Source organism: Mytilus edulis, chromosome 14 (genome assembly GCF_963676685.1).
Source record: "Mytilus edulis chromosome 14, xbMytEdul2.2, whole genome shotgun sequence".
Taxonomy (NCBI): domain Eukaryota; kingdom Metazoa; phylum Mollusca; class Bivalvia; order Mytilida; family Mytilidae; genus Mytilus; species Mytilus edulis.
This window is the reverse complement of record NC_092357.1, coordinates 53,503,512-53,529,948: the sequence shown is the minus strand read 5'-3', so window position 1 is coordinate 53,529,948 and position 26,437 is coordinate 53,503,512. Positions and strand designations below refer to the sequence as shown.

The 26,437-nt window shown below is 31.8% G+C and overlaps 2 protein-coding genes across 2 annotated transcripts in view; both read right to left on the bottom strand.

Moving 5' to 3' along the window:
• Positions 1–270: 270 nt before the first annotated feature.
• Positions 271–5,567, bottom strand: LOC139502629 (peptidyl-prolyl cis-trans isomerase FKBP2-like). Its single transcript, XM_071292159.1, has 4 exons — positions 5,164–5,567; positions 3,940–4,085; positions 1,287–1,417; positions 271–741 (listed from the first exon to the last, which is right to left on the bottom strand). Exons 1-4 carry the CDS (start codon positions 5,421–5,423, stop codon positions 583–585), a joined length of 696 nt encoding a protein of 231 aa, XP_071148260.1. The 5' UTR covers positions 5,424–5,567; the 3' UTR covers positions 271–582.
• A 19,067-nt stretch (positions 5,568–24,634) lies between these two features.
• The window catches only part of LOC139504523 (uncharacterized), a 46,557-nt gene continuing 44,754 nt past the window's right edge, over positions 24,635–26,437 (bottom strand). Inside the window, exons 17-18 of the mRNA XM_071294626.1 lie at positions 25,238–25,326; positions 24,635–24,870 (exon numbers count right to left, since the gene is read on the bottom strand). Coding sequence (XP_071150727.1) covers positions 24,850–24,870; positions 25,238–25,326 — 110 coding nt within the window. The 3' untranslated portion in view covers positions 24,635–24,849. The remainder of the gene's footprint in view (positions 24,871–25,237; positions 25,327–26,437) is intronic.

Below are 26,437 nucleotides of genomic sequence, written 5' to 3'. Positions count from 1 at the left end.
GTGAGCTGAAATTATGGTTGCCTTAAGAACAAGGTGAGCTGAAATTATGGCTGCCCTAAGAACAAGGGTGAGCTGAAATTATGGTTGCCCTAAGAACAAGGTAAGGTGAAATTATGGCTGCCCTAAGAACAATGTGAGCTGAAATGGTGGTTGATAGGTGCCATTTCGAGTGTCATAGTACTGTGATGAACATGGTGAGCTGAAATCATGGTTGATCGGTGACATTGCGAATGTCCTAGTACTGCAAATATAGTTTTAAATCTTTGATTATTACACGATCATAATAATTTTATTCTCAAACTGGATAATGGGATAATATTATCAATCATTTCAATGCTACAAAATATTTACTATGTCATGCATACAACATGCTAATGACAAATCTTACAAGACACAACCACAATTATACACAAGCAAAACTCTCACTTTCTCTCTTGCTTTCTTTCTCTCTCTCTCTTTCACAACTTTTTTTTTCAACACAGCAAACTTTTGGTTTTATTACAGATGTTTTGGTGAAACTAGCACATATAAGCGAAATGGGAAATAAATAAAAATGAAACCGGTTTAAAGATTTACATCATGTTAAAGCTCGTCGTGTTTAGGTCCACTAAACTCTTCTTTAGATATCTGACCGTCTTTATCTTTATCTTCATGAAGAAATATGTTGTCAAGAGCATTTTGATGTTCTTCTGATTCTGGTTCTATTTTGTCTTCAGAATGTTTCATTAGGAATTCAGATACCTGAAATATAGAACAATATGTATAATTTATAATGTATGCTTAAATCAAAAACATAGAACAATATGTATAATTCGTAATGTATGCGTAAATCAAAAACGTAGTTTTTAGATGTGCCTATCAACTTAATTTTATAAGTTTAATAAATTTTTTTAAAGTTAAAAAGTGGTTTGCAGTATAATAAACTATGTCACAGGAAGTTGTTTTTGAATACCCATATTGCTGTGTTATTTCTTCTTCTTTTCGGGATTTGTTTAAGTTCAAGTTGAAGTACACTAATTAAACCAATTAAACTATAGCCACATCATAAGGCAACCAGTCAGGGCCTGTATTTGTGAATTGATAATTCAACGATGGCGTTAGTTTAGAAAGATGCTGAGCAAACAATATCTGAAACTAATGCTATCCTTACAAAAATTGGGGGAAAAACGCTATTAAGAAACAAAAAAAATCAATTCAAAAATGGGTATAAAACATATTTATAAGAGAAATAAGCAGATTTTGTTAACATACATTACGTAAGTGACAGATGTTTTAGCTATACTAACCTCTTTTCTAGTAATAAAGCCGTCCTTGTCTGTATCTATCTCATTGAATACATTGGTGGGTTTAGGTCCGTTATCTATCTTAACTAGCTCACATTCAAATATTAAGGTAGAAGCTGGAGGTATTCGCTCACCTGAAAATTTGAAGCTGGAAAATGATTTTGGAACATATATGAATAATATGTAATGTGAAGCAAACATTTATTACCAACTCAAAATGAACAAATACTCGGCAATGAGTCTCTATTAGCTTAATTAATTGAGACAAATCTGAAGCTTAGTTATCGGAAATTTGTGTTTAAAGTTTATAAAAGCAAAGATCACAGGTATGTGATATATGATATGTATTATTCAACTGCTATCTTGTCCTCTAAATTTCTGTGGAAGCTCACTTGCTATTAAAGGATATTTTGAAAGATTGAAAGAAAAACTTCAAATACAATGAAGCTTTTTGTCTTCTTTCTACATTTAAGAGTTAATGGAAATAAAGACTCAGAGATTTAATGACAACGTGAGCAATTATACCACTTCACATGGTTCCATGTCTACTTTCTAGAAAATAAATGGGATGCATTTGGCATTGTGGCACTGTCAAATGATGGCACCAAATTGTTCATGCACAATCTCATGTAAAAAAAATCCTATATGTAGAAATGATTCCTGGAAACTGAATGTTATGGAGTTTTGCTTACGCCTTCAAAAGTGTAAACTTCAATTATTTGAATCATACAAAGATGCAAAGATGTTTTGTTGTAAACTTTGGCCCTCCAATTTTATTGGATTTGAGCGTGACTGACGAGTCCTATGTAGACGAAACGTCTGTCGTATACCATGATAAGTTTGGTATCTTTAGTTTTTCTTAAAAGTTCATGTTAAACCTGTATGCCATTGATAGGAATAAGATAGAAGTATAAAACTTAATTATTGTTTGATTGATTGTTTGATTGATTGATTGGTGACGTTCAATTAAAATGAAAACAATCACAACATAAATATGGTGCACACTGAATAACCAGTCTTCAAGTTATCTATCTTTTATTTACATACGCCTATATATAACATCACTGTACGCTATGTGTCTAGGAACTATCGATGTTTGTTGTATTGGCATATGCTAAATGTGGAGGAACTACTAATGTTTGTTTTATTGGCATAACCTACACCTATATCACCATACAATAGGTTCGAGGAACTACTAATGTTTGTTTTACTGACATTACCTACACCTATACCACCATACAATAGGTGTCGAGGAACTATTAATGATTCTTTTATTGAACCTATATCCCCATACCCTAAAGTGGAGGAACTCCAACTGTTTGTTTTATTGCACCTATATCACCATACGCTAATTGGGGAGGAACTTTTATTATCTTACCTCCTATACATTTCTAGGAATGTGATTGGTTAAAAGCGCCCTCGTGGAAACCGTGTATATTTCATATTAGGTTAGTAGGGAGGCGGGGCCTTATCTCATACACGGTTCGTAGTGGTGTTACGTCCCTTTAAAATACCGATATAAGGTAGTAGGGAGACGGGGCTTATTTCAGACACGGTTAGTAGTGGTGTTACGTCCCTTTATAAAAACAAAACGGTACTGAGAAAAAATCGTAAAGGTTTCAACAGACGAAGAAATTGATGATTTAGATTGAAATAAATTCATAAAACACATTTGAACCTAACAAGTTGTTATTGTTGGTATCTGTTTTTGTAGGATCAATGAAAGTAGTTTCTTAATGCTAACAGTATTGAAGACTAGTCTTGCTCATTTTTGATAGGTCTAAATTTCACACGTTAAGATAGTCGGTAAGATAAATTCGTTACATAGTGTGCTGGTGACCTTCGCGCTCACCCCATATGGAATTTACTGACCTCATATATACCGTATTAGGTCACTAGCATACTATGTAACTAATAATGCTTGTTCTATTGGTATTATCTAAATGTACACCTATATCACCGTACGCTAGTTAATGTTTGTAATATTTTAATTACTTACACCTATACCACCGTATGCTAGGTGTTGAGGAACTGTCAATGTTTATTTTAAACACCTATATCACCGTACGCTAGTTAATGTTTGTAATATTTTAATTACCTACACCTATACCACCGTATGCTAGGTGTTGAGGAACTGTCAATGTTTATTTTAAACACCTATATCACCGTACGCTAGTTAATGTTTGTAATATTTTAATTACTTACACCTATACCACCGTATGCTAGGTGTTGAGGAACTGTCAATGTTTATTTTAAACACCTATATCACTATACGCTAAAAGAGAAGGAATTGTAAATGTTTTTATTTTATTCAACATTACCTATACCTATATCACCATATGCTAAGTGTGGAGGAACTGCTAGATTAATGTTTGTTTTATTGACATTACCTGCACTTATACCACGTACCGTACGCTATGTGTTCAGGAACTGTTAATGTGTGTTAAATGGTTATTAACTTCTCATATATCGCCGTACGCTAAGTGTTTAGAAACTGTTAATGTTTGTTTTATTGGTCTTACCTACACCTATATCATCATACGCTTTAGTGAGGAGGAACTGCTAAATTATTGTTTGTTTTATTGTCATTACCAGCACAAATATCACTGTACGCTAAGTTTTGAAGAACTGTTAATGTTTGTTTTATTGGTCTTACCTGCGCCTATATCACCGTACGCTAAGTGTGGAGGAACTGTTAATTTTCTCTTTTCGCCAACACACATATCTAGCATTCCTCTTTCCCATCCTTGGATGACTTGACCAACACCGAGTTGAAAAGAAAACTCATTATTATGGTCATCCCTGTAAAAAGAACTTTATTCTTAGTTTGAATGACTGGTTTATACACATCCAATATACAGATTATCGAATTTATATTTTAACAGATTATGAGTCGCAATAAAGTGATGATATTTTTATTCAATGCACATATATATTGTATTCCGTTTTATATTCAGATATATACATTTTGCTGTATTTTTTAATTTTGTTGTTGTCCAGCAATTTTAATTATAACTTAGCAATATTTATAGGTACTACTGATTTTTAGAGTGTAGTTTCAAACAAACTTTTTCGGAACTTAGAAATACGGAATAATCTTATTATAGTAAATAAAGTAGAAAACACATAAGCACTAAATTAAAGTCGCGGGTCGAAAGATCGTCTGATTTGATTCTATTTGAAAATCTTTTGGTTGTCAGGTTTCAATGATTATTTAAAATGCAAAAACAAAAATGTTTTTTTGTGACAAATGAAGATGGATTATTTGTTAGATCTTAAATGACAAATACTTTATTCAAACTTGTAATAATGTTTAAGGTAGCAAATACATATGATTTAATATTTCTTTTATACAGAAAATACAATTTACTAGCAGTTGATCTAAATCGATCTAGGTGCTTACTACACAATCCTATTGACTATTATAAATAATGTTTATATATTAAACAACAGGTGGCGAATATTATAGCAATATCAATCCTCTACATCACCAAATTACGATCGTCTATAGAAATAAAAACTTCTGAATAATAAAGTACTAAATCATTAAATAAACGTTCAACAAATAAATCATAAGTCAATTTCTACAGTGATGATGTGTGTTATTCTAATATCGCTATGAGAGAAGGGGAGAGAAACTCACGTGTATTGCAAATTCAGTTCATTATTCTTTCTTAATTGTCAGTTCACTGTTACAGTCTTTCAATATCTCAATGCCGATTTAAAATTTTATACTCTTTTTGATTACAATTAAATAAAACATATTTTGGCTTTTTTTTTATTAACCAGTATAATGTCAATTGCTCTGAATATTGTTTATTGGTTGCTTTTCGAGAACCTCGCATGTTATTATATTAAAGGAAAGTAAGATATAACTTACGTCGATTCAAACTTTGTGCCGTTCTCTAAAAATCCTGTATATTTCATGCTGAGGATATCTAGCCGCTGAGATTTTCTGGCGTCTTTATCACATCCTTTCTCTGGTAGGCTCACAACTTCAATTTTCAAGTCTGGTTTCTTTTCTGGTTCTTTTGTGTCTTTTACTTCTTGATCCATTTCTTTGACCTCCTCGCTTGCCTCCACGGACAAACATAAAATACTGGAGACAAGAAGACATAAGAATACAGAGATTTTAACCATTTTGAGATGTATGTGTTCTATATGCGAAGGCACTTTCTTATTATAATAACTGTTTGTAGTATATTCAACGTGGCTAATTCATATTTGTTATGTATTACCTAAGGCAATAATATGTCATTTACTTATAGGGAAAAATGATTGGTCAATTAAATGAAGATTAAGACAGTATTTATAGTAACAGAACACGTGGTGAAAATGCCAGTTTATTTTGCAAAACTTAATGCAAAACTCAATAGATTTTTGCTTATGAATTCCAATCAATAAGGTCAATATTTGTTTTGTAACGTACAGCGACACAGATTTTTGTTTTAAGCAGACTACGAGATCCCAATTATATAACAATTAACTAAAAACGAGGGTTACGTCTTATTATTAAAAAAGTAAAAAAGAGCTTGCAAATTCATATCCTCCCCCAAAACTGGCTCCAAAGATTAAATTTTGTTCAGAAAGCGTTTAGCTATATATAGATAGATAATTTAGCTGATCTTCTGTAAAAAAAAAATTAAAAAATAACATCTTCACGCCTTATATATCATGTACTGTAGTACGACGCTAGATTAAAACTGACGTGGAATAGTAACACCCAGCCAACGAAAGCTTCATTTTTATGAAGCCCAGTTGGTCGTGTGGTCTAGCGCACCTGTTACAGTGCAGGCGATTTGGTGTCACGATATCTCAGTAGCATGGGTTCGAATCCCGGCGAGAGAAGAACAAAAAATTTGCGAAAGCAAATTTACAGATCTAACATTGTTGGGTTGATGTTTAGACGACAGAGAATTTATCATGGTACGAACCAATTGATGCCTTACAGACAAGCGCTTAAAATGAAGAATTAAGTTTTGCATTTACAGCTATAAAATCAAAGCGCGTTTTTTTAAATATCGAATTATTTGATTGAGGGAATGATTTGCCTAGTTTTAAAGAAAAAAAACATTCATTTCAAAAGACAATAGACCTAAATATTATTAAGATTAAGGACTGTTTTTTTTCAGTTTTTACAGTCCATAAATTTACTGTGTGCTATTTCACATTAACTAGCGTGGAATATACACTAAGCTCTCGAAATACCAAAATATTATGATAAAAATTTTGTTCATATTAAGAGATTCAAGAGTTCATAAAATGTCACATGGACCCTTTTCATGGCATGCATATACATATGAATACTATCATGCCCCCATATTTTACAAATATAAAACGATAATAAACTTATTTTATTAGACAGAGATTGTGTAAAATTAGAATAAAATGAATTGGTTATTGATTGTTACGGGCTTAACGACTAGTAACATATGTTAATAATATCCAGGACGAGAACAAATTTACAATAGGTTGTAAGGTATAAAGGACCACCGGGATGTTTAAAAGGGACAGGCGAAAATAATAGACACCTCACAGACTTGTTATAATGGTTCTTAAACGTGCAGTATTTACGACGCTTCGGATCTTTTATGCCCCATTTATGGGTATTATGTTTTTTAGTCTGTGCCTCCGTCCCTCCGTCCTTTCGTCCGTCTGTCCAGCTTCAGGTTAAAGTTTTTGGTTGAGGTAGTTTTTGATGAAGTTGAAGTCCAATCAACTTGAAACTTAGTACACGTGTTCCCTATGACATGATCTTTCTGATTTTCATGCCAAATTAGAGTTTTTGCCCCATTTTCACGGTCCATTGAAAATAGAAAACGTTAGTGCGGATGGGGCATCCATGTAATATGGACGCATTCCTGTTTATTTTTTCAATTTCAACCGACCCTTACTGCGAATGTATGCATCTCTTACTGTCAAACAGATGCCCACCTTTAGCATGGGTTTAATTGACGACAAGGAGAATTCCAGATGCACATTTTTTTTATTTTACTTCAGGCAAACATTGGGGTAAGGAAACCAGAATTTATTAATTATACATAAATAAAAGACAGCCACCCAACGACACAATCATTTAAAAGATATTTAGATATAAAAAAACAAGATGCGGTATAATTGCAAATGGGACAAATCTCCACAAGTCAGAGACCAAATGACACAGAAATTAGCAACTATAGGTCAATGTACGGCCTTCAACAATGAGCAAAGCCCATACCGTATGGTCAGCTATAAAAGGCCCCAAAATGACAAATGTGGATCAATTCAAACGAGAAAACTAACGGCCTAATTAATGTACAAAAAATGAAGGGAAAACAAATATGTAACACATCAACAAACGACAACCACTGAATTACAGGCTCCTAACTTGGCACTGGCACATACAGAAAGAAGGTGGCGGGTTTAAACATGTTAGCGAGATCCCAACCCTCCCCTAACCTGGGACAATGGTGAAGCATAACAACATAAGAACGAACTATAAAAATCAGTTGAAAAAGGCTTAACTCATCAGATGGATACAATAGAAATGAATAGAGCATATTTAACAATAGACAGAACTGGTATTTAGTCAATATGCCAAGTTCTTAATAATATGTTTAAGTCAAAATTTCACACATTTTTTAATCTTAACTTGTTAAAAAAAAAATACGTAAGCTCTCGAAAAAAACAACCCTACTCTTTAAAAATTGCGTTAGATTTAAAAACGAATTATTTTTTTTATCATTTAACGATTAAATTTTGCCATATCATAGTATGCCATGCAAAAAGCTAGAGCGCTATAAACCTAGTCCTTTCAACATGTGCTTTTAAAAAAACCGTTATCATTCGATAACAAATGTTTCGAAGCCAAACTCATAAAAGAGTCTCAAGGTCAAATGGGTGTTAACAAAACAGCAACCTTCTGCATATGTTAACAGAATAATTAAAAGCGTTACTTTGTTTCTTCGGTTTTTCGTAAATATACAATTAATAAATGATAAGGTGGAATTTCACATTATTCCTTAAACTTTCTATAAATACATTTGATCGCTGTGTCTAGATAAACACGATAAAATAGTTTGGACTCTTTAGCAGCTAAAACCGAGTACGACGAGAACTACTGACAGACAAAGAGAAGAACGTATGTTATCTATGCATATTATGTTATGACAGCAAACAAACGACACATGAAAAACAAAAGATATCTAGGGGTCAATATAAGGTTTTCAACAATTATAGATAGATGTTTAAAAACTACGTCAAGACCCCAATCTTCAGCACTCATAACTGATATTATAAGAGAATATTTGTGTCTCCAACAAGTTGATCACCACTTCCGGTAAACATGAAGTTGATACACAATAGACGTGAAGACGCGAACATATGGTATTGCATGCTTAATTCAAATTTCAGGAAGCCATGATAACCAGTTCCTGATAAACAATAAGACGAAAAGTTCATAAATGTTTATTCTGATGTGAATACATTTTTTATATAAATATTCAGTTTACAAGAAGTTTTTAAACACTGAATCTTACAATGCGTCAAACAGTTTAGCATAAAAAAAAATAAAGCTTCATACAAAATTGTCGGAAACTCTGGTTTGTAGTTCCTGAGAAAGTGCAACAAAATTTCGACGATCGAACAGAAGACGTAAAGCAAAATATACCTATTAGTGGCGGAGTAGGTAATTCAAAAACTTAAAACAGTGGCCATTTTTTTTTATCTCAAAATTAATAATTGATAAACACTCTACTTAGGTTAGCAAGCTGTTACATATATAGAAATGCACTTTTATTTCCCGTATTTTTACATGTATATATATATATATATATATTGTCATGTCTTATGGTAAAATGTTTATTATTGGCACACAGAGAGCGATATGGATGTGTGAGGGGAGGTAACTCGCGACTCTTTAAATTAATAATTTTAATTGTACTGTGTACAAACATTTTTTATAGTAAGAAAACAAGCGCATTGGTTCCCAGTTTTCTATGAGAATTTAATGAAAACAATTCCCTCTTACTGACATTGTGTTTTACTGTTAGATTCGTGGTATACCGCCATCTTGGATTGTACAATCCCAAATGGTAATACAAAATCGGAGTAGTTATTTGCCCAAATCTGGAAATTTTTAACTTTTTACTTGTAGCAAGAAAAAAAAATCGGTGACACATTTTTTTCTTTTTATTTTCTTAAAACATGATATAAAACCTCACAATTTATTTCAATATCCTATCTCATCGATTTTTTTATGCACATAAATCACGGATGTCATTCGGTTTAACGAGACGGAAATGATCGTGAAAGAATATCTAACGGCGGTCAAGTATTAGACGATCATGAAAGCTCTGGTAACGGATCGTAAATGGCATTTAATGTAAATTCTAGTTCAGAATCTTTGAAAAAATCGCTTAATTTTTAAAACGCGGAACAAATCCGAACAAAAAAATATCAGTCTGTCAAAATGGTTTAACTTCCTCAACATAACTGTGAAATAAGATAAAGAAAATATGCAGTACTTCATGAAAAAACACAAAAGGCGCAATGCATGTCTAAGAAATTAATTACAAATAACACGCTTTTTGTACCTATAATGGTCATATTTCAGTTTATTATGATATATTTGAAATTTAATCTTTGGTGTATCTGATAGTACAGTAAAATTAAAGTATGCTCTTCTCTTATAAGCATTAACTTGTATATGAAAACCTTGAATTTGTTGAATTTCCCTCAAACTTGATCGTGAAAGATCAGGCAACGCATAATTTATCGTGAAAGATAATGCGTGACCAGATTTAATACTAGTAATCAGAAATCAGTATTTCTTTTACCATTCGTGATAAACCTGCAACTGGTTGAAGCCTGTAACTACTTTTGATAAGGATGAACATTAAAGCTTTTTTATTTTTATTCAACACTTTACCTCGAACGTTTAAAAAAAAACAACAACTAAAAACGTGTCTAAATAAGTGAGGCCCCTCATGGGGGGGGGGGGGGGGGTCCTAGTAATCACATAATCACCATTTTTTTGCCAATATAATCACATAATCATTAAATATTTGCTTATCTTTAGTAATCAAATAATCATAAACTAAAAATACAGTCCTAGGTAATCAAATAATCATGAAATATTTGGCTTAATAATCAAATAATCATTAAAAAAACGGCCAAGTAATCACATAATCAAAAACCCCATGAGGGCCCTCATAAGTGTGAAAGATTCAGCTCTGAGAATCGGTCAAGTGCAATTCAGAAAGACCGACACTATTTAGCCAATAATATGGATATGCAACGTTTAAACCAAAATAATATCCATCAAACAAAAAATTACAGCAAAACAGCACCTTTCATGGGTAATTTGAGATTGAACGATAACCAACATTTTGTGCAACAGTACTTTCTTAAGTTCTTTATACACAACGCAGTTGTGAATTGATTTAACTATTTCTACAGACTATAGAATACCATGCAGATCGCAAATGCTGTAATGTCTCGTCTTCTTTACATATGATTGTATATTTTGTTGAACGTCTATAATATCAAGGGTTTTCCTAGAAGTGTCAAATGCGCCTAAGATTGTCAATGGTTCATAAAAAGAGTTCAAGGTTAGATGAACCATGCCATACAGATCTCTACAAATATCCCGTACACCAAATAAATGTGTTCCGATCCTTACAGTGCCTTAGAAACTAACAAATGAAAAGTTATGCTTGGTCAATTAATTCGGAACATAAGGTCACAAGTATATGAACCCTGACCGACAGCCAGAGATAGACATCTTACTATCATTCAATATACCAAATACAATTGACGTCATCATGGTCATATATGAAACAAGCAGACAGACATGTACACCATACAAGAATTATCTTGGCGCTATAGCATACAGGTAAATATCAAAAGCTAAACAACATAAAACAAACATTGCCGAATGATGCATGATAATGAGTTCGATGTTATTTAAAACCTTGCAGAAGTCGAAAATCTACACCTTACACTCATGACAACAGACAGTTATCCTTTTTGAATTTTCCTCAGAGTTCAGTATTTTTGTGCATGATTTTACTTATCCTAAAGCTTAACGAATCCGCGATACGGACTTGACCACAACACTGAATCTTCATCCATGAAATGAGGCAAATTCGGGGTCAGGTGAATTCTGTCTGACGGACATGTAGTTTATAGGATCCAATATACAAAATGTGGGTATCCTATAACTCGTGATAAGTGAGTACTTCTCATGACAATAAAAAGCTTCATTCTACAATCATCCAACTATTTTATATTTCATTTTCTGAAAATATTAATACTTTGAAATGCTTAAACCTATTGATGATGTTGACCTATCTAGTTCTCAATACCAATAACAAATATTAATTATGATATAATTGAAGAATAATTTGAACGTTTTCGTAGCATCAGATCTTTCACGATCCTTTTCACGATCTTCAAAAATGCGTTACGTGATCTTTCACGATCCGAAAAATCAATTTTTGTGTAAATAGTTCTTTATTTACCAAGTTTCAGATTATGTTTATACAAAATAACTATGAGAACTATTTGATTCATTCAAATAGAGTGCCCTTATTCGGATAAAAGTAGTTTTTCTAGTCGAATTTGTGAAAAAATCATGTTTGTTTACATTTTTTATGTCATTGAAATGTCGAGAAGCAATCTGCCTTTTGTTGTTTTGTAATAACTAAGTACTTTTAAAACTGGATATTCTCACATACTTATCATAATATTGAACCATTTTGACAGACAGTTTTATTTTGTCGTTAATTTGTCTGTAATTAATTAAATTGGAATATTTATTGACCGTTCATATGTCTTCTCGATTAAATGTCTTTCACGATCCGTTACCAGAACTTTCACGATCGCCTCTCAATACTTGACCGCCGTTAGATATTCCTTCACGATCATTTCTGTCGTTAAACCGAATGACACCCGTGTAAATGTGTTTTTTCATGAACCAACTTACAAAATTTATGCAATTTTTTTAACGACTCATAGCTTGGAAAATAGCCCGGCGACCCATACTTTTTATTATGTTTTTGAAAAATCTTTATTTTGGCAAAGTAAAAGTAAATTCTATCTCGAGAAATATATACATTTGATCTACCTTATTTAATATGATATACAATATATATAATTATATATATCGCTAAACTAATTTGTGTTGTTCACAGTGACGGAGACATAGTATTATTATCTTTATTGCAAAACAACACCCATAAGTGTCAAGCAATACAATCAAACAATTTTATACAATACAATGCAATACAATGTAATACAATGCAATACAATGTAATGCAATGCAATACAATGTAATACAATGCAATAATTGTATATAGAATAATAGAACATATTAGTAAGAGTTCAATAATAAATTTATGTAAAAAAACACCATCATAAGCTTGTCTGACATGGGTCCGACTCCCTCAGTTCTAAAGACTGCTTAATGAAGACTCCAATATGACAAACAAATTCAGGGATGGGGTTTAGAATGTGTTTTAGTTTATTGAATGCATCAAGATGTTGAAATAATGTTTCTCTGGCAGTAATGATAAAATACGAATTAGCACTTGATAAGTTTCGTGCGTCCGAAGCAATTTTCTAGATTTAATTTCACCAGAAACGCTCAAAACTAGATAAAGCCTAAGAAATATCACAAAACCCTTATTAAATGAACAGATTAAGTTTTCATTAGAAGTTATTGTGTATCTCATTTCATTTTGAATGGTTTGCAAGTAAGATTGTATATTCAAAAATTTTAAATTTATCTATATACATGTATCAAGAAGAAGATGTGATATGATTGACAATGAGACAAGGTCATCGTACGTCCTTTAACAATGAGCACAATCCATACCGCATAGTCAACTATAATAGGCGCCAAAAGGAAAAATGTAAAACAATTCAAACGACAATGTGTACAAACAATTAATAAGAAAAAACATATAGGACATACAGCAACGAACAACAACCACTGTATTACAGGCGCCTGACTTACGATGGGTGGGGTTTATGCATGTATGCCTAATGTATTTTTCAACAGAAAAAAAATGTTTTTTGTATTGATGCTGGTATTTAAATGATTCATGGTATGTTATGCATTCGATTACTTTGTGTGAAGGAATAGATAAAAGTTTGCTTGGAAATTTATTCTAACTGTATAATGGTTAGTCAGGATTCAAGCAATTAGACGGATGACAAGCTTCAGTGTCCAAAATATCTTGCTTACTGATGAAGTCTTTACACAAAATATGTTGGATGTGTACAGATTGACACTCAAGTCTGTGAGAAGATGATTTAATTATTAGCTGTAATTTGCTGTTCACTAGCTTTTAGTAACTGTGAGTATTCTTATTTCGGTGTTTTGTGGCTATTGTTTCGTGTAAGTGATTGTTTGTTTGTTGTTTATTATGGGTTTGGTTTTTCTTAAAATTAAATATCATTTTATTTTTTGGCAAGGTGTTGTGTGTGTTGTTCCTTGGTCCCTGAATTTTACTCGTTCTTCTATGTTCATAATTTATTCATTGCTGTTTAGATACTATTGCTGTAAACGAATTTGACGATTTATTGAAGCCAGTTTAGGGTATATATAATTGACAATTGGGCCATATTCCCCCTTTCATATCTTCGCAGGCTTGTTTTGTGTTTTAATATTTGTTTAGAAAATATTCTAAAATGTCTTCTTTTTTTACTTTGAATTCGTCCTTGTTTTCTTAGAGCTTGTGGACCAATGCGATAGTATAATAATATCAGTTTATTTATACTGTCTCTCTTTTCATAGTGAAAAAATAAAAGATTTGCTCATGCCTTAACCTATGATTTATACTTCCACCTACTATATTCTCATTTTTGCCGTGACGTCACGTACGGTGTTGACGATAATACGACGTTTTGTCTTCCAGTTCGCTTTTATTTTATTGCATTTGTTCGTAGTTTCGGAATTGATAACTATATAAATGTATTCATCAAAATGTGCGTAATTAAAAGTAGAAATGGAAAATGCATTAAAATCAATACATTATTTTCATTTTGTAACTCGAAGGATCCCTAATAACTGATTTGCACGTGTAGACAAGTAACACCAATACTTCTAAATGAATAAACTCTCCACGCCAATTTTTTTTCCTTTTATCTTTAACGGGATATGAGCCCAAATTTGAACAAATATATGTGTGATTTCTCGACTTAGGTATCATCTTTTAAACAAAAACCAGTAGTGCGCTCAATGTTCCAACTTTTAAGATTGTATAGCGTGGTAATTTTTCAAGCTGACGATCATAATAGAATCATATTCAAAACAGTGTAGCTGTGGCCATTGATTGACAACCTTAAATTATCCCATTGACTAGGGCAGATTATGTGAACGTTTGTCTGTAACAACCGCTGCTCACTATGCACTTGTTAAAGGCACTTAAACTGTGGGGTCACAAAAGGTTCTCAACACCTAAATAAAGAAATTAGAAAAATTAATCAGGAATAACTTTATGTTTTGATTTATATCAATAATATAAATCAAAACATAAAGTTATTCCTGATTAATTTTTCGAACTATTTTAATATTAAAGGCGTTGAGAACCTTTGATGACCCCACAGTTTAAATTCTATAATATAAAGTAAGTAGTGAGCAGTTGTCGTTACAGACACACGTTCACCTAATCTGCCCCCGTCAATGGGATAATTTAAGGTTGTCAATCAATGGCCACAGCTACACTGTTTTGAATATGATTCTAATGACACACGAAGTCTTCTGAGAAGGCGTACATTCTAAAATTCTAAGGACAAAGAAAGATAACTCATATCAAATTCAGGGTACCGCAGTGGAGTGGCAACAAAAAGCGTTGAAATGAGCTATTTACTGCAACATGAAAGGTTGGGCAAAGAATTTTTACTTTTTATATTTGAAATATTAATGTTGATGAGGTAGTGAAGGATAAATATTAAACGAAAACGAGCAAAGAACAATTAGCCATTACAGATGGGTGCACTCCTAACCTGTACAGCAAGTTAACTTGATAACCAGTCATTTGGACTGGTCAAAGTTAACCTGTGACCGAATATAGGACTGCTCTGACCAGTCCTAGGACCAAAATCTAGTTAACTTGAAAAGCGGACTTGGACCTAGGACTGTTTTTATGTCTGCCAAAAAGTTAACTTAGAAACAGGTCCGCTATTGATATAAGTTAACTTCGAACCAGTCCTGTCATAAGTTAACATAAGTTAACTTCGGAACCAGTCCTGTCATAAAGTTAACATAAGTTAACTTGGAAACCGGTCCTGTCACAAAGTTAACTTCTGCTTGAACAAATCCGATCAAAACCAGACCTGTTCCCAAGTTAACTTTTGACTGGTCTGGTCAACACTAAGTTAACTTGTAACCAGGACCGCTCTTCGTTGATTTAAAAAAATATATTTTTAATATCTTTGTTTCGTAGTATAAACATCGAAAATAAAGTAATTTGAAAATTAATACTTCCGTTTTATGAACAGGATTAAACACAAATAATTGAAAATAAGTACGCACAGAACGTAACACAAATTTATCTGTGATCTGACAATCTATCTATTATAAAAACGATCTCGGTTACAATGATAACAGGCACTGAATATATATATATATATTCCGAGATCAAATTCAATCATATTATGTATATTTTTGAAAAGAAGTATATTTGATGTTAGGTGTATACGTCCTTGTTAGTTATACATCCTTGAACTATGCAGCCACAATCAGCAATAGTTTAATTCATTTAAATAATGACTACAAATTTTTGTTCGCCTAAATTAAGGGTGCCAGCATGTCTTCTTTTTACTCAAAATACTGATACGTAACAAAATTTCAGTAGTTTTGATGCCTCCAGTTGACTTGTACAAGAAAATTATTTGACCGCATCCACCAAAACTGACCATATATGCACTTTAATTTGTAAATCTATATACCCGCATAGTAAATCAGCCATATTTTTTATGTCAGGATTCAATGTATAATACAATCATGACAATGGACAGCAAAATTGCAATATAATAACAAAAAATTTTGGTTCGCATAAATTTAGGATACCAGCATGTCCTCATTTTATTCAAAATATTGATACGTAACAAAATTTCAGTAGTTTTGATACCTCCAGCTGACTTGTACAACAAAATTATTTGACCGCATTACCAAAACTGACCATATGTGAACTTTAAATTGTAAATTTATATACCAGCATAGTAAATCAGCCTTATTTTTAATGTCAGGATTCAATGTATAATACAATCATGACAATGTACAGCAATATTGCAATATAATAACAACAAATTTTTGTTCGCCTAAATTAAGGGTGCCAGCATGTCCTCTTTTTACTTAAAATACTGATACGTAACAAAATTTCAGTAGTTTTGATGCCTCCAGTTGACTTGTACAACAAAATTATTTGACCGCATCCACCAAAACTGACCATATATGCACTTTAATTTGTAAATCTATATACCCGCATAGTAAATCAGCCATATTTTTTATGTCAGGATTCAATGTATAATACAATCATGACAATGGACAGCAATATTGCAATATAACAACAACAAATTTTTGTTCGCCTAAATTTAGGATACCAGCATGTCCTCATTTTATTCAAAATATTGATACGTAACAAAATTTCAGTAGTTTTGATACCTCCAGTTGACTTGTACAACAAAATTATTTGACCGCATCCACCAAAACTGACCATATGTGCACTTTAATTTGTAAATCTATATACCCGCATAGTTAATCAGCCATATTTTTTATGTCAGGATTCAATGTATAATACAATCCTGACAATGGACAGCAAAATTGCAATATAATAACAAAAAATTTTGGTTCGCATAAATTTAGGATACCAGCATATCCTCATTTTATTCAAAATATTGATACGTAACAAAATTTCAGTAGTTTTGATACCTCCAGCTGACTTGTACAACAAAATTATTTGACCGCATTACCAAAACTGACCATATGTGAACTTTAAATTGTAAATTTATATACCAGCATAGTAAATCAGCCTTATTTTTAATGTCAGGATTCAATGTATAATACAATCATGACAATGTACAGCAATATTGCAATATAATAACAACAAATTTTTGTTCGCCTAAATTAAGGGTGCCAGCATGTCCTCTTTTTACTTAAAATACTGATACGTAACAAAATTTCAGTAGTTTTGATGCCTCCAGTTGACTTGTACAACAAAATTATTTGACCGCATCCACCAAAACTGACCATATATGCACTTTAATTTGTAAATCTATATACCCGCATAGTAAATCAGCCATATTTTTTATGTCAGGATTCAATGTATAATACAATCATGACAATGGACAGCAATATTGCAATTTAATAACAACAAATTTTTGTTCGCATAAATTTAGGATACAAGCATGTCCTCATTTTATTCAAAATATTGATACGTAACAAAATTTCAGTAGTTTTGATACCTCCAGTTGACTTGTACAACAAAATTATTTGACCGCATCCACCAAAACTGACCATATGTGCACTTTAATTTGTAAATCTATATAGATATAGGAAGATGTGGTGAGACCCGCATAGTTAATCAGCCATATTTTTTATGTCAGGATTCAATGTATAATACAATCATGACAATGGACAGCAAAATTGCAATATAATAACAAAAAATTTTGGTTCGCATAAATTTAGGATACCAGCATGTCCTCATTTTATTCAAAATATTGATACGTAACAAAATTTCAGTAGTTTTGATACCTCCAGCTGACTTGTACAACAAAATTATTTGACCGCATTACCAAAACTGACCATATGTGAACTTTAAATTGTAAATTTATATACCAGCATAGTAAATCAGCCTTATTTTTAATGTCAGGATTCAATGTATAATACAATCATGACAATGTACAGCAATATTGCAATATAATAACAACAAATTTTTGTTCGCCTAAATTAAGGGTGCCAGCATGTCCTCTTTTTACTTAAGATACTGATACGTAACAAAATTTCAGTAGTTTTGATGCCTCCAGTTGACTTGTACAACAAAATTATTTGACCGCATCCACCAAAACTGACCATATATGCACTTTAATTTGTAAATCTATATACCCGCATAGTAAATCAGCCATATTTTTTATGTCAGGATTCAATGTATAATACAATCATGACAATGGACAGCAATATTGCAATATAATAACAACAAATTTTTGTTCGCATAAATTTAGGATACCAGCATGTCCTTATTTTATTCAAAATATTGATACGTAACAAAATTTCAGTAGTTTTGATACCTCCAGTTGACTTGTACAACAAAATTATTTGACCGCATCCACCAAAACTGACCATATGTGCACTTTAATTTGTAAATCTATATACCCGCATAGTTAATCAGCCATATTTTTTATGTCAGGATTCAATGTATAATACAATCATGACAATGGACAGCAAAATTGCAATATAATAACAAAAAATTTTGGTTCGCATAAATTTAGGATACCAGCATGTCCTCATTTTATTCAAAATATTGATACGTAACAAAATTTCAGTAGTTTTGATACCTCCAGCTGACTTGTACAACAAAATTATTTGACCACATTACCAAAACTGACCATATGTGAACTTTAAATTGTAAATCTATATACCAGCATAGAAAATCAGCCTTATTTTTAATGTCAGGGTTCAATGTATAATACAATCATGACAATGGACAGCAATATTGCAATATAATAACAACAAATTTTTGTTCGCCTAAATTATGGGTACCAGCATGTCCTCTTTTTACTTAAAATACTGATACGTAACAAAATTTCAGTAGTTTTGATACCTCCAGTTGACTTGTACAACAAAATTATTTGACCGCATCCACCAAAACTGACCATATGTGCACTTTAATTTGTAAATCTATATACCCGCATAGTAAATCAGCCACATTTTTGATGTCAGGATTCAATGTATAATACAATCATGAAAATGGACAGCAAAATTGCAATATAATAACAAAAAATTTTGGTTCGCATAAATTTAGGATACCAGCATGTCCTCATTTTATTCAAAATATTGATACGTAACAAAATTTCAGTAGTTTTGATACCTCCAGCTGACTTGTACAACAAAATTATTTGACCACATTACCAAAACTGACCATATGTGAACTTTAAATTGTAAATCTATATACCAGCATAGTAAATCAGCCTTATTTTTAATGTCAGGATTCAATGTATAATACAATCATGACAATGGACAGCAATATTGCAATATAATAACAACAAATTTTTGTTCACCTAAATTAAGGGTGCCAGCATGTCCTGTTTTTACTTAAAATACTGATACGTTACAAAATTTCAGTAGTTTTAATGCCTCCAGTTGACTTTTACAACAAAATTATTTGACCGCATCCACCAAAACTTACCATATATGCACTTTAATTTGTAAATCTATATACCCGCATACATGTAGTAAATCAGCCATATTTTTTGTGTCAGGATTCAATGTATAATACAATCATGACAATGGACAGCAATATTGCAATATAATAACAACACATTTTTGTTCGCATAAATTTAGGATACCAGCATGTCCTCATTTTATTCAAAATATTGATCATAACAAAATTTCAGTAGTTTTGATACCTCCAGTTGACTTGTACAACAAAATTATTTGACCGCATCCACCAAAACTGACCATTTGTGCACTTTAATTTGTAAATCTATATACCCGCATAGTTAATCAGCCATATTGTTTATGCCAGAATCAATGTATAATACAATCATGACAATGGACAGCAATATTGCAATATAATAACAACAAATTTTTGTTCACATAAATTTAGGATACCAGCATGTCCTCATTTTATTCAAAATATTGATACGTAACAAAATTTCAGTAGTTTTGATACCTCCAGCTGACTTGTACAACAAAATTATTTGACCGCATTACCAAAACTGACCATATGTGCACTTTAATTTGTAAATCTATATACACCATGACGTACCCGCATAGTATTAATCAGCCATATTTTTTATGTCAGGAATCATTGTATAATATAATCATGACAATGGACAGCAATATTGCAATTTAATAACAACAAATTTTTGTTCGCATAAATTTAGGATACCAGCGTGTCCTCCTTTTATTCAAAATATTGATACGTAACAAAATTTCAGTAGTTTTAATACCTCATGCTGACTTGGAAAACAAAACTATTTGACCAAAACTGATCATATGTGCACTTTTATTTGCAAATCTATATACCCGCATACCATTGTACCGAGCGCCTTAATGTCTTCTCCTGGCGCTCCTGTTCACATTTTAGTAGGACCGTAAATGTACACGTAATCAATAATATTGGAAAACCATTAATGCAAAAAATATTCTGAATAAATTGAGAATGTCAGAATTTCATCTCTTTATTTATAATAACAGTCACATCATTTATAGGAGTTCATGATGGTGTACGTGTAAAACAAAACTATTATGCCACATCATCAAAGTACCAACACTGACATGTCTGAATTCATTTGTACTATTTACAATGATTTAATAAAAAAAAGTATACGAGGTTCTCTTCTTGGAATCTATTATGTCGGTTGATTGATTTTGTTTATAGTTAAACGTCAAGTGGCAACTATTTCATTAAAGTGCGCATTGAGTCAGTATAATTTTAGGACGTCCCATATAAATATCGGCAATGACAAATCTCTCGATAAATCTGACGAATTTGACGAGATTGTTGATAGTTTTACCACATCGTATGCTTACGGACACTGTACAATTTCTGTTAGAATATTCTGCGGGAAATAGAATAGTAAATCCAATGCAAACAAGTTGAATATCAATGAAATATCCATGCAAGTATAAATTTATGCATAAAGTAAAATTTAGGAAGGGACAGGTAAACAACGGGGAACGAAGTAACGTAGACAATGTTGCCGATATCCCGTGATATAAGAATATTGTTCCGATGCGTTGGATAACCTTTCTATCCGCCTTCTAATAAAAAAAAACTCTGTGTGATCATATAGCCATTTTTTATTTATATAAAAATAAATGTATATCAAATAAAAGAGAGCATTTGTATAATATCTAGTAGAGTCTAGCGAGTAAATAATAAATGATATCTGTGGAAAAACAATGCGAATGTTGTTTACATATTTTAATGAAAGCTCAAGTCTGATATGAAAACTCTTATAACGATAATCTGTCATAAGCAGACCTGTCCTCAGGTCTGGTCAATAGCAGACTTGTCCACAGGTCTGGTCAAAAGCAGACCTGTCCTCAGGTCTGGTCAGGAGCAGACCTGTCCACAGGTCTGGTCTGAGACAGACCTGTCCTTAGGACTGGTCAAAAGCAGACTTGTCCACATGTCTGGTCTGGGGCAGACCTGTCCTCAGGACTGGTCAAAAGCAGACTTGTCCACAGGTCTGGTCTGGAGCAGACTTGTCGATAGGTCTGCAGCAGTCCTAAAAAAGCAGACCGTAGGTCTGGTCCACCAACGACGAAGTTAACTTGCTTGACTGCTTAAAAATTCTCAAGTTAACTTAGAAAGCAGTCAACAAGTTAACTCTAAGTTAACTTTTGTCAAGGTTAGGACCGCACCCATCTGTAGGTAAACATGTGTGGCATGATAGCTATTATGGTAAAATACTCAATCAAATTGTTTTAATTTCTGAAAATAGAAACTAGATGTTGGGTATATAATAATGCTCATCTACAGATAGTATACCCATTTATAATGATCTTCAGAAACTGTCCACCCAGACGAAAAGAGTCGAGTGCACGCATAATTTCCAATCGGTCATGAAATTTTTTATGTACATTGTATTTCAATCGCAAACATTTATATTCATAGCATGCAAACAAAAACAGAATTTCCAAATAACTTTTCAGAAAAAATTAGTCGCCTTTAACTGACTTAGAATTAAATACCATGTAGCATTATTTTGGAACATCATTTTCTTCTCCGTTATGGAAAGGTCGGTCCAATTGTGCTTTATTAAAGTACAATCGCTTAAATACTTAAAGCATGACTAACCAATGTAGTAAATATGCTTATTTATATGGCTCAGCATTTCCATATAGATAATGTAAAACTTTTTTTCGAAAAAAAGGTAAGGAACATTGGTTGCATTTGTCATACCTTTCGGAATTTTGCATCGGTGCTATTCAGCTTCTTACTTCAATTGAGTTTTTTTTTTAATTGTTTATTCTTTTGTCACTATAAGTAGTTTGTAGATGGAACGTGTGTCTGGCGTACACAATTTTCAGCCTGGCTACATGATGATCCAATGTTAAAAGAAATGCATCTCACACGAATAAAACAGACATAAAAAAATAAATACAGGAAATAAACTATAAGGACAGAAGAAATCACTCTAAAAAATAATATTAAACAAGCATGTGTCCATGTATAACAATACGGTTCCCCACTCGCACTATATAAGAAATATCATATCATAGGCAACATATGAACTAAGTTTCAAGTTGATAAGACTTCCACTTCACCATAAACTACCTTGACCAAAAACTTCAACTAAAACTTTAACCCGAAGCGGGACGAACGGACGAACAGACGTAAGAAGGAACGAACGGACGCACAGACCGAAAAACACTATGCACCTATCTGGGCCAAAAAAAAAGAACAGCAACCTTTAAAACATATTCTTACAAATATTAAAATCAAATAATGAAAAAAGTAAAACTAAGGACAAAACATGTATGTGACAAATGTATTATAAAAATAAAATGAAAAATGTATTCTCCAAAACCATTTCTTCTAAACAGAGAAAGATAGATAGGACCTATATGTATATAAAAGAAACGAAACAGAAAATAGAATTTATAAACATTGCAATATTAATGAGGTTGAAGTTGAAACCAATAATTTCTTACCATGTGAAATTAGTTAATCTTAAAACAAATTCAATTAATTATCATTCAGATGAGGTGTGCAAATAAAAAGAACTACCCGTGGTACTTTTAGAAAGAAACACCAGTTCATGCAGTGACATTGCCTTTACAGTTTAAAATGCATCCAGTAATAAACAAACTATTTTGTGTAATTTGTCTAGAAAAAAAACATGTTTGGTCCTTTCATGAAATATTACATAGAATACATTCTTACAATTCATATCATTGCTTACTATAATGATCTTTTTCAATTACTACAACAATAAAATAAAATTTAGATGATTTAATTATAACGTACATAAACATGTTCATATTATGTAAAGCATAAAAAGTATAAAATACAGTAACTGCAATAAAAAAAACCTTCTTGGTACAATACTGTACTGCGTAACTATATAGAATACATACTTTCCCTTAAGTGCATAGTGGAAACATTTGCAAAAAAGGAAATCAATTGAACAGGATAACAAGTAGATACATATATGTTTTAAAAATTTCTGCTGAGTAACAACAACGTCAGTAAATGAATAAACAATGACTGGTACTGTTAACACTCTCACGTGTATCAAATGATACATGAATAAATAAGAGCTGGTACTGTTAACACTCTGACGTGTATTAAATGATACATGAATAAATAAGAGCTGGTACAGTTAATACTCTGACTTGTATCAAATGATACATGAGTAAATAAGAGCTGGTACTGTTAACACTCTGACGTGCATCAAATGATACATGAATAAATAAGAGCTGGTACTGTTAACACTCTGACGTGTATCAAATGATACATGAATTAATAAGAGCTGGTACTGTTAACACTCTGACGTGTATCAAATGATACATAAAGAGATCAGAACTGGTTCTATAAGCAGACTGTATCAAATGATATATACATGAATAAATAAGAACTGATACTGTAAAAAACCTATATTAATAAATAAATAAATAAATAAATAAATAAATAAATAAATAAATAAATAAATAAATAAATAAATAAATAAATAAATAAATAAATAAATAAATAAATAAATAAATAAATAAATAAATAAATAAATAAGGTCTGTTGCTATAATTAACCTATATCGCTCACATACATCTCTTTCCAAGAGAGTAAGTAACTTTTATTTAGAGTCGGACATTATATGTAATAATTTATTTAGATGTATGGAGCTCTTAACCGATTCTGAGTACTGTGAAGTAATAACCAGGCCAAGAAATGTAACGTTAAATGACTGTGTAAGGACTCATTTGCAACTTTGTTTGAGGTACGTAATGTGTTATCTAGAATTCGGATTATATCTTACCATTATGGGTTTTTTTTGGGGTTTGTTTTTTTGCGATCAAAACATAGCTATCACACTCTTGCTCTATAATTTTGTTTTAATTTGTCTAGTAGTTTCAAAGAACGTAACGAAAATGTGTTAAATTACTGACGACGGAGGCCAAGGTAGAGCAATTTTTGACAGTAGAGGTGACATATTTATAAATGAATACATATGTACAACAAAATAAACAATAAAAAATGAATATATAAAAATAGATGAGAACCACACATCTCTGAGACAGTAATATAATAACCGGATGTATTTTCAACTAGTTTGTGTAAGTTTAGTTCAAATTCCATTTTCATGACTTCCATGCATTTGACAATCTTATGATACCAGATAATGACTTCTATCATGCAGGCATTGGACCAACCTGAAATTAATCAGAAAAGAAATTTTAAATATGGTTACGGTCTTGAAGTTCTTATGCAATTGTAACTGAACAAATTGTGTATTATGACGTAGTTCTGACGTGTACAGCTACCCGACTACTCAAAATTATAAAACAATTTTAAAATATAGTAAAAATACAAGAATGAAGCATTGAATCGTATACGTATGATTGAATACCATATAATGATCCGTGAGACAAAAACTTTATTTACGTAAAATAAACATCTCTGAAGTATCACTTAAATAGATTTAGAGTACACAGATGATGTGTTTTGATTCTGTGATCAAATTTACAAATTATCTTATTTTGATGTGAGATACTGAAGATATATATATATGTTAATTACCTTCGCTATGCATTTTGTGGCATAGCAGTAAATAAACATTGCTACTGCTACCAACCCGGCTGCTCCGACCACAGAGACAACAATAACGACTGTAAAATAAAAACAATCGAATTGATATAGAATATATATCTATGTCAAGTTGTGATATTTGAAGAATTAGCATAATTTGGGGACGACCATTTCATTTTTGGAGAATTCGTGAACCACGGGGACTCAGTAAGTGGTGATATGTTTGATTTTCAAACGCGCGATGTTCGTACATGTAAGCGTATTAACACAACTTCGCGAATATTTCGTAACGTTCAAACCAAGACTGCAACGTTGTTTTTAAGCAAATGCGACATTCTTGTAAGACTCCGCAAAATTGACATTGATTTTTAACTTCTTATTGAAAATTGATGTATTTTAGTTTTTTTTAAAATTAAGAAAAATAATATTTAAAAAAATCATATAATTCTACCATATTAAGAGCACTGATCAGCAAACAATTGACGTACATATACATTTGAGTTAAGTTCGTTCTTACGTCAAAAAATGGCGGTGCGACAACCTTGTAAGCCTTTGAAAAATCGCTCATAAATTACCATAATCATTTTTCAGGATATTTGTCGTAAAACTCATAAAATTAAGCAAATAAACGTTGATGTAGTAAATACAAATACTAAACTTTTTCCATTTTAGATAAATGTTTTTTTGATTCTCAAATATGGACTCCCAATTTTCCCCCCGTGGGACAGATTTGCCCTTATAGTATGGAACGCTTTTTTTTCTATGACGCCATCATAATGTCATAAAAAGTACATTAAGGACTGGAGGAACCTTTCTGTTAAATATTGAAAAAAACGTTTTTCAAAATATTAAATAGTTTAGACGAAAATCATAGTTTAGTGGTTACAAAAAATGAAATATGTTACACGGGACAGCCTAAAAATAGCCATTTTTTTTTTAAATGAAGCTTGTCGTATGCAGCATAAAACATAGTTTCAACAATTATATTTTTCGTTTTTATTTTAAAAAAACATTATTTTTTTAAAATACGTACAATAGCAATGAATATGATATCACAAAATTATATATTTTGGACTTGTATCTTGCCAACTACATCGATTTTTCAATGAGGTATGAACATCGCGCGTAACGTCTGTATATTTTATGACTTTTTGTTTGTTTTTCGGTATTTCCTGTTTATCAGTTTCGAAT

What these genes read in the sequence shown, in the direction of transcription:
- LOC139502629 (XM_071292159.1), bottom strand. Translation starts at nt 5,423, where the DNA reads ATGGTTAAAATCTCTGTATTCTTATGTCTTCTTGTCTCCAGTATTTTA. An exon ending in GGCACAAAGTTTGAATCGAC is followed by an intron (nt 4,086 to 5,163) that starts GTAAGTTATATC and finishes TTCTTTTTACAG; the next exon opens with GGATGACCATAATAATGAGT. An exon ending in GTACGGTGATATAGGCGCAG is followed by an intron (nt 1,418 to 3,939) that starts GTAAGACCAATA and finishes TCAAATTTTCAG; the next exon opens with GTGAGCGAATACCTCCAGCT.